The sequence below is a fragment of the Pseudoliparis swirei genome, chromosome 23, assembly GCF_029220125.1.
Source record: "Pseudoliparis swirei isolate HS2019 ecotype Mariana Trench chromosome 23, NWPU_hadal_v1, whole genome shotgun sequence".
NCBI classification, from domain to species: domain Eukaryota; kingdom Metazoa; phylum Chordata; class Actinopteri; order Perciformes; family Liparidae; genus Pseudoliparis; species Pseudoliparis swirei.
The window spans coordinates 6,743,357-6,751,375 of record NC_079410.1 but is presented as its reverse complement, the minus strand read 5'-3'; the positions used below and the strand labels follow the sequence as shown (position 1 = coordinate 6,751,375).

At 40.9% G+C, this 8,019-nt stretch overlaps 2 protein-coding genes across 2 annotated transcripts; both read left to right on the top strand.

The window, feature by feature from the left end:
- The first annotated feature begins 252 nt into the window (after positions 1–252).
- cmc4 (C-x(9)-C motif containing 4 homolog (S. cerevisiae)) lies at positions 253–1,075 on the top strand. The gene is made up of 3 exons (XM_056406691.1): positions 253–426; positions 508–567; positions 657–1,075. Exons 2-3 carry the CDS (start codon positions 510–512, stop codon positions 791–793), a joined length of 195 nt encoding a protein of 64 aa, XP_056262666.1. The 5' UTR covers positions 253–426; positions 508–509; the 3' UTR covers positions 794–1,075.
- A 961-nt stretch (positions 1,076–2,036) lies between these two features.
- cdc37 (cell division cycle 37 homolog (S. cerevisiae)) lies at positions 2,037–6,797 on the top strand. The gene is made up of 8 exons (XM_056406824.1): positions 2,037–2,394; positions 2,802–3,083; positions 3,826–3,931; positions 4,023–4,138; positions 4,245–4,367; positions 4,819–5,001; positions 5,092–5,163; positions 5,278–6,797. The coding sequence occupies exons 1-8, from the start codon at positions 2,287–2,289 to the stop codon at positions 5,416–5,418; spliced, it is 1,131 nt and encodes a 376-aa protein (XP_056262799.1). The 5' UTR covers positions 2,037–2,286; the 3' UTR covers positions 5,419–6,797.
- Positions 6,798–8,019: the final 1,222 nt, after the last annotated feature.

Here is an 8,019-nt window from a genome sequence, read left to right as displayed (position 1 = left end):
ACAAATAAAAGTGTGTGACAATCCTATAGCATGTGAAACACCTTTAGACTTTGTATTTTAAAGCATGCCGAACAAATCAAATTTATTTGTATTATTATTTTTGGTGCAGTTTCTCACAATGTTTTTTTATTAAGGGGTTGGATTCAAAACTACCAATAACAAGACAAGTTATATTCAAAATGTACTGTTTTTTTATAATGTGACCTTTATTCAATGTCGTCGTTTGTCCGTCTGTGGTGTACTCACCTCGCGCCATCAGGTGTCGCTGCTGCACGTTTTAAGAGATGAATTCATTGGCTCTCGGCACGTCACGTGATCAAAACATTGCCTCGCAGTCGCAGGATGAAGTAGCTTCCGCTTAGCGGTCAACACCAGCAGAAAACGACCTTTAACCAAAGGCCTCACCAACTATTCTGATTCACACAGGTGGGACTCAGTCCGTAGTGACGTAATGCTTCATGTGTATCCACAAACTGCTGAATGTTGTCCTTCTCTGTTGCCTTCCAGGTATGCCACGGAAAGATCCGTGTCAAAAGCAAGCATGTGCGATTCAACAGTGTTTACAAGGTACACAAAAGACGTGTTGCGTGCAGAATCAAACCCCACGTTTGACCGTATCGCTAACCCCGCCCCCCTCTGTGGTCCTCGTCCTGCAGCTAACAAATACCAGGAGAGCATGTGTGAGCACGTGATCAGGGAGATGCGGCGGTGCTGCGACTCTCTGACTGGAAACTCCATCTGCTGCTCCGGGTTCAAGGACTCAAAACCCACGGAGAACAAAAGTAACACATAGCTACATTCAGCCCAAAGATTGTGATGGGAATACTGGAGAAAATGAGCATTGTATCAATGTTTTATTGACTGCAACAGTGTCGTGGACTTGAATAGGCCTTACTTTTCTTGTATAGCAGACATGTCATTGCAGAAAGGCATAGTGGTCCTGGAGTTGTCACACACACAGGCGTATATGTTATTAAATACATATTTAAATGCCTCACATCTTTGGCACAACATTCATTGGACATTGTGTACCATGGCAAATGTTGTATTTATTAAAGTGAATTGTTTCCTGTGACTTTTCATGTTATTGTGCCCACACCCTGTTATTTCGCATGAGCCACATGTTGTTGCATGTCAGCGATAAGCTACTCATTCATACAGCAGATGTGACATGTTAGAGGCCCTGCACCCTCATGGCAAACACACACAGGAGATTTAGACTATTTAGCTGGTTAAGCCCAAAGACTGCAGCTCATGGTTTGCTGAACACGAGAAGATCATTTTGTCTTTAAAGATCAAATAAAGCCATTTTAGCTTTTGCAGACAGCAAACGTAGCTTATCTCGACAGGAAATGCAACAACTCATGCTGTGCAGGAAATATTGTTTCTCTCATTTTGATTTGCATTGAGCTATGTGTCTAGTGAATTTGTTTCCATTAGATGCAACAGTAGGGTACACATCTTCAACAGTGTAGTTCTCTCTGTGTGATTGCTGCATTAGTCAAGAAAGAAGCCTACGGACAGTTAATGTGCTGTCGTTAAAGAATTATTTTCAACAACCACATTTCCAAAGTAACTTCAAGAAAATTAAGGAAATATGGGTTAATTAAAAAACACCCAACTGGACTGTGCGAGTACTGCAAGACAGCAGAAACGGTGGATCATATCATGTGGCATTGCCAGAAATTTGGAAACGAGCGAGGCAGGTTGAAGAGGAGGCTGGCAGTAGGAGGGGTGCAATTGAGGGATGCATTATCCTTGGGGGCAGGAAGGGTGCTGCAGTATCTGAAGGAGACAGGGTTGAATAGAAGAATTTAGGGCACTGAAGTTGACAGGGCTCCCTTCTTAGTTTAGTTTATTTTAATTTAATTTAAATTTATTTTCTTTTCTTTTCTTTTGTAGTTCGCAAAGAAAGGCAGTAGGTGGCGGTAATGCACCAGTTTGGATGCCAGCCGCCTAAAAACAAAAAGAAGAAGAAGAGCGCTTCTCGTCTTCCGGCGTCGTACGTCGATGACGTAATGACGCGCTGACGTCAACGGAAATTTGCAGCAGCAATTCTTTCTAGAAATCTCTCGCCGTTTCTCGCTAGCCCAGCTCTAGGTTGGTCCGTCTAAGTTTACCTTGGCTCAACCCAACCGGCCGCTGCATTGAACATAATACACACATCTGAAAAGTGCAGAGTTTTTTGAAGTTTTTAAAATTCTAGATCCGGGTTATCTTGGTTTAGCCCACCAACGTTAGCCGAGTCATATCCGAAGCTAACGCTGTGAGGTTCTCGCTGGCATCATGTCGAGAATAGACTACAGCGTGTGGGACCACATCGAGGTGTCAGACGATGAAGATGACATCCACCCCAACATCGACACACCCAGCCTCTTCAGATGGAGACACCAGGTCTTTAAATACACGTATCTCTGATTTAACTGGTGCACATTGCACTGTAGCCGTGAGCCTGTGCATGTTTCCTGATGCAAGCTTTCAGTTTATTGTCGATTTCCTAGGTTCTGGAGATTATGATCCCAAATTGTTTGGTTTAGTTATATGCCCATGACACCGTTATGTGTTTGTCCTTGTTGGGGTTACTAAGATTGGTTAGATTTATTTATCATTATGGAAGCGCTTCAATGTTTGTTAACTACTTATCCACTAATTAAATATACATAAATAAAATAAATTAGAGATCTCAGAAATTAGAGGTGCACCCATAGTCTTTGATTGATGGTGGACATCCTCCTCCGCCCTCTTCCGCCTTAAAGGTCATTAAACCTGCTGTTGTGACTGTATTAATATTTGTACTTCAGGCACGCGTGGAGCGAATGGAGGATTTCGAGAAAAAAGGTGAAGACATAAACAAGTCCCTTGGCGATTGTCGGCGCAAGCTGACGGATGCACAGAAGAAAATACAAGAGCTGACCATTTCGTCAACGGATGACGCCAAAGCGGAGCTGAACAAAACCCAGGCCGAGGAGAAGAAACTGAAAAAAGAGGAGCGGGATTGGGAGAAGAAGTCGGGGGAACATAACCAGGACGAGAAGAAGATGCCGTGGAACGTCGACACGCTGAGCAAGGAGGGTTTCAGCAAGGTGAGGCCGTACACTATTATTTGGTGTCATATGTGGATATTTTTCACTTATGTTATTACTAGCCCATATTCAACAAACGATAAGGCTTAGAATATTGTAATAATATAATAGTAATAGGAAAATCAGTGTTTCAGGACAACGGATTTCATTTTTTATTTAATATACTTGTATCGCCAGGGTCGGTACATTTCTGTCTAAAAACACATAGTTGGCCCATAATGTTGAATTCAACAAGTTATTTCTTCTTTACCATGAACATGGTCCGTCTGCAACATTACAGACACTTAAAGACATTAGCTTCCTATAAAAAGGATACTTATATCATTTTTTTAATAGTTATCAGGCAGTCTGCCTATAGTGCTCATTTTTTACCTTTTTTTACGAGACAAAATATGGGGAAATGTTTAAAAGCTAGCGTAGGTTAAGACAAAACAAGTTATTTACTTTACTCCTATTATACTTTGCCTCCCGGTAACTCATCTGCTCTCCAATTTTCTTTCAATGAAAAATGAATGGGCTCTGGGAAAGCACCTCAAGTTGATCCTGACACACAGGATCACGACAACATTTATTTAGCTTTGACTCTTAAAAACATGATGTGAGCTCCGGTCGTTCGTCGCTGTCGTGCCCGTGGCTTCGTCGTGTCCACATCCCTGACTCACCTCCTCAGCATCAGTTAATCTTCACACCCCTCACATCCAGTGTGTCGTGACGACTCTCTGCCACTTCTCATCCTCCATAGAGCGTTGTCAACGTGAAACCTGAATCTGATGAAGAGACCGAAGAACAGAAGGAGAAAAAGCACAAAACCTTTGTTGAGAAAAATGAGAAGCAGATCAAACATTTTGGTAAGGATCACTGACATCCATCCATTCATGTTCCAGGGCATCGGTATTATAAGCAAGTCGAGATAGTCCTTCATTGCTGTCTTCACGACAGGCATGATGCGACGTTGGGACGACAGCCAGACGTACCTCTCTGACAACTCGAGTCTCGTTTGTGAAGAGACCGCCAACTACCTGGTCATCATGTGCATCGACCTGGAAGTGGAGGAGGTAAAGACCGCAACGAAGAATGTGTCCTTTTTCATTTTGATCAATGTTTTATGGGCCGTAACTAAGAGGTATTCACTTTCTTTATTCTTCTTCTTCCTTCTTGTAGAAACACTCATTGATGGAGCAAGTGGCTCATCAGACCATCGTCATGCAGTTCATTCTGGAGTTGGCAAAAAGCCTCAAGGTGGACCCCCGCGGCTGCTTTCGACAATTCTTTGCAAAGATTAAGGTGAGGTATTTTTGTTTGAATGCTACACCATCTAATTAATTAATTACTTACTCGCTCTTTGTGACCAAAAGCTCCCGAAACTGATGATAACTTAAACCCTGAAGCTAAACTAGGAACTACGGTTTTCCACATTCCGTCATGTCGCCATACTTTAAACTCCTCCCCGAAAGCTCCTGTGCTTTCAGAAAGTACTACCGCCCCGACAAAAAGTCTTTTTCGTAAGTAAAATGTTCCCTGAACTGAATTTTAAATCACGAGTGCCTGAGGAGGGTTTCCTGTAGTCGAAAAGGACTAGAAGACTGGTTATTTATGGTTATCTCTAAACATGTTCCCTCTCACTCGTTTGCTTTCATGCCTCTAGCTTTTGAGGATGCAACATCACAATCAGGATCAATTTAAATATTCAATGAAATGCAATTTTTTTTTTTTTTACTCGAACCAACACTCACAGACCGCAGATAAGCAGTACCAGGATGCTTTCAACGACGAGCTGGATTCTTTTAAGGAGCGGGTTCGGGGCAGGGCGAAGATCCGCATCGAAAAGGCCATGAAGGAATACGAGGAAGAGGAGCGGCAAAAGCGCCTGGGACCGGGAGGGCTCGACCCTGTTGATGTGTACGAGTCCCTGCCAGCTGTAAGTTCTTCAGGTTTCAGGAAGCCGCCGCACTCTGCTTTCATGTTATCTTGTTCGTTCAAAGTGCATAACATGTGTTCCTAATTGCAGGAGATGCAGAAATGCTTTGATGATAAAAACATCCAAATGTTACAAGAGGTTATTAGCAAAATGGACCCAACGGTATGTTCCCTTGCTTTATCGCTTCCTCTGATAAATGTCTGCGAGGACTCATATTTCAGTGAAGTACCTACTTTAACTCGGTACTTACTCCATGTGATTGTTTGCATGATTTAGGATGCGAAGGTTCACATGAAGCAGTGCATAGAATCGGGCCTCTGGGTCCCCAACTCCAAGACAGACGATGGGGATGAAAAGGAGGAAGAAGCTGCCGAAGAGGAGGTGAAACCGGAGCAGGAAGAAACTAAGAAGGAGTGACCGACATTGATCCCGTGATTTTGTTTCCGCAAATGTACCTACCTACTGTATTGCGCCTCCATAATGTGTATGACTAGTTTACCAATCATGGAACAATGTAATAACTTCTCTAAAATGTTAAACTGAGACTTGAGGTATTAGTGTTCGCCTATCTGCACAACTACGTTGAATCGGTAACTCCCGCTTGGAAAAGAAACTGCTGCGCGTGTTTAGGGCTTTTATTTGTCGGCTATATTCTTCCATGTACTTGTATACACCTGCCAGTGTGTGTGTGGGAGTGCCTGCCTGCTTCACTTGTGCTGTTGTGTGGTTAAAAATGTTCTATACATTTTCAGGTTGTGCAGTTAATTAATTGGGTGGAAGGATTTAGCAAATTATTTTTTGTTTGTTTGTTAGACTTTTAGGGCTTGAGAGACCAATGTATTCAGATGGTTATTTCCCAAAAGTGATATTTTCTACAAACTTGCTTAACTAATAGTTGAATTATATCCAACTACCCAAAACGGAGGTGTTATTGTTTTGTTTAAAAACTCAAGGTGTGGGTGACTTGCTTTTCAAATCATAAACTAAGGGGAACTAATTAGTTATAAGAGAATGAGCTGTTTTAACATGGAGTGACCTTGGTATTGGTTTTCTAAATGTGTCCTATACATGTGTTACTGTTATTATATTAGACAGATATGATAAGGCCTAGAACACCACAGTACACACTGGATATCAAAAGACACAACCAAGAGTAAACATAAGCAGGGCTTGTTTGAGATGGGTGTGGTTGGATTCTACAGTCACTTTTTATGCTTTTATTTTGAAGGTGCAAATGCCTTCGCTGCCATTATAGAAATAAACAAACATTGAGTGAAAAAGCTTGGAAAAAAAGCATTATTTGACTATTTTGAATATCACCAAATAACAGAGTCTGTGTTTTGATTTCAAGTCAAGTCTCTTATGGTTTTAATTATTTTCTGCTGCATGCCATCTGTTCTGCTTAACGTCAAAACAATATCTAAGGAGTTGCATCACTCCTTTATCTCTCAGCATACGATGCCAGCAGTGAGTAGTCGATTGTTTTATGATCTCTTTAAACAGGCTATTGCAATGCAATATGAAAAACAACACAGTGAAGACATTCCTTAAAAGCAGAGAGACAACCTCAACCATTCCTCAAAGACACGCCCTGCTCTGCCCGTGATTGGCTACACGTTGCACCCGTCATTTTAAAAAAAAGTTTATTGCCTTCGAACAAGATTGGTGGGAAAGGATGAGGCCTTCTTGTATCGTGCTCTCAGATATAATAACAATGCCCTGCTTGTGGAAGATTGATTTTCTTTAATATTTTTTGCACGATGCCATTTTTGGATTGAATAAACATCTTAGATCTGTTCGATATTTCTATTTTGATGTGCTGTCATAATTGAATAATTGACACACGGATTAACAAGAACATCTATAAATAGCACTAAATCTAAAAAATGTGGATGACCCCTACTTTAAAGCGAATAATTTTATTTTGTTCCTATGGATAAAAACTAATATTACTCGGGGTAACAGAAACATATGTGTACTTATAGACATGCAATAATAACCAACAACTATTTTCCAATAACATTTAGAGGACAAACCTATTATAATTAGTCTTGATCTCCAATTAAAAATCATCTGATAAACTACTGTAATTTAACACATCTCTCTGCTCTCATGAAAGCTGAGACACTTGATTTCAAATCAAGTCTCAAATCTTTCAGGGAAGTCATGGTAACGTATAAAACCTTTAGTCCAAGTCTCTGCTAAACGAGACAGCTGCCAGAAAATATTGTAGGATACACATTTTAAAAAGGAAGAACAAACACACTGAAAAAGGTGGCTGTATGCTGCAGATGTCCTGAAATGTCCACAGGACACCAAACAGCTGATGCTCGTGAAGAAAAGGGCTGAGTTGAAATGATGAAATGATGACACCTAGTGGCGGACAGGAGATCTACACCACAACGTGACAACTGGATGAACCTGCTTACTTAGGGCGTGTTTGTGTTTTTTATTTGATGTTGCTTTATGATGGTTGGTAATGATTGATTATACATCCACGTGCATTTATATAGACTCAATCCATTTAAAAAACATTTCGGGACATCAGCTTATTCATTGCAGGATAATCGAGGGTGGAACCGATACCATTAATGTGATATTTTACTCAAGTAAAAGTAAAGTATACTTATATACTTAAAGCAAAATAATTATGCAGAATATTCTATAATTCAATTTCCTATTATTGTACATTATGTAATAATCTAAAACAATTTTACAAATGTATCAAATAAGTTTGTATGTAAAATTAATCTGCAGAGGAACTAGTACCGAGCTTGAGTGACGTTAAAAACGGTACAGCACTTACTGGTACGACTGGTACATACAAATAAAAATATACTTTAGTCAGTGTATCTCCATAATTATTACCACTTTTAACCACGACGTTTATTTTGAAAGGCCAGCCCGTGTACGCGCACGCGGTCACGTGAGTTTCAGGAACCAGCGGTCTGGAGCCCGTCGCTGCTCGCAGTTCACGAGAGGAGGCGAAGAAGGAGAAGTAGAAGAAGTAGAAGAAGT

Bases quoted from the DNA above. Each gene is read 5' to 3' on its own strand.
- cdc37 (XM_056406824.1), top strand. From the start codon at position 2,287: ATGTCGAGAATAGACTACAGCGTGTGGGACCACATCGAGGTGTCAGAC. The intron at 3,084-3,825 runs GTGAGGCCGTAC...CATCCTCCATAG, and splicing joins GCAAGGAGGGTTTCAGCAAG to AGCGTTGTCAACGTGAAACC. The intron at 5,164-5,277 runs GTATGTTCCCTT...TGCATGATTTAG, and splicing joins TTAGCAAAATGGACCCAACG to GATGCGAAGGTTCACATGAA.
- cmc4 (XM_056406691.1), top strand. From the start codon at position 510: ATGCCACGGAAAGATCCGTGTCAAAAGCAAGCATGTGCGATTCAACAG. The intron at 568-656 runs GTACACAAAAGA...CTCGTCCTGCAG, and splicing joins GATTCAACAGTGTTTACAAG to CTAACAAATACCAGGAGAGC.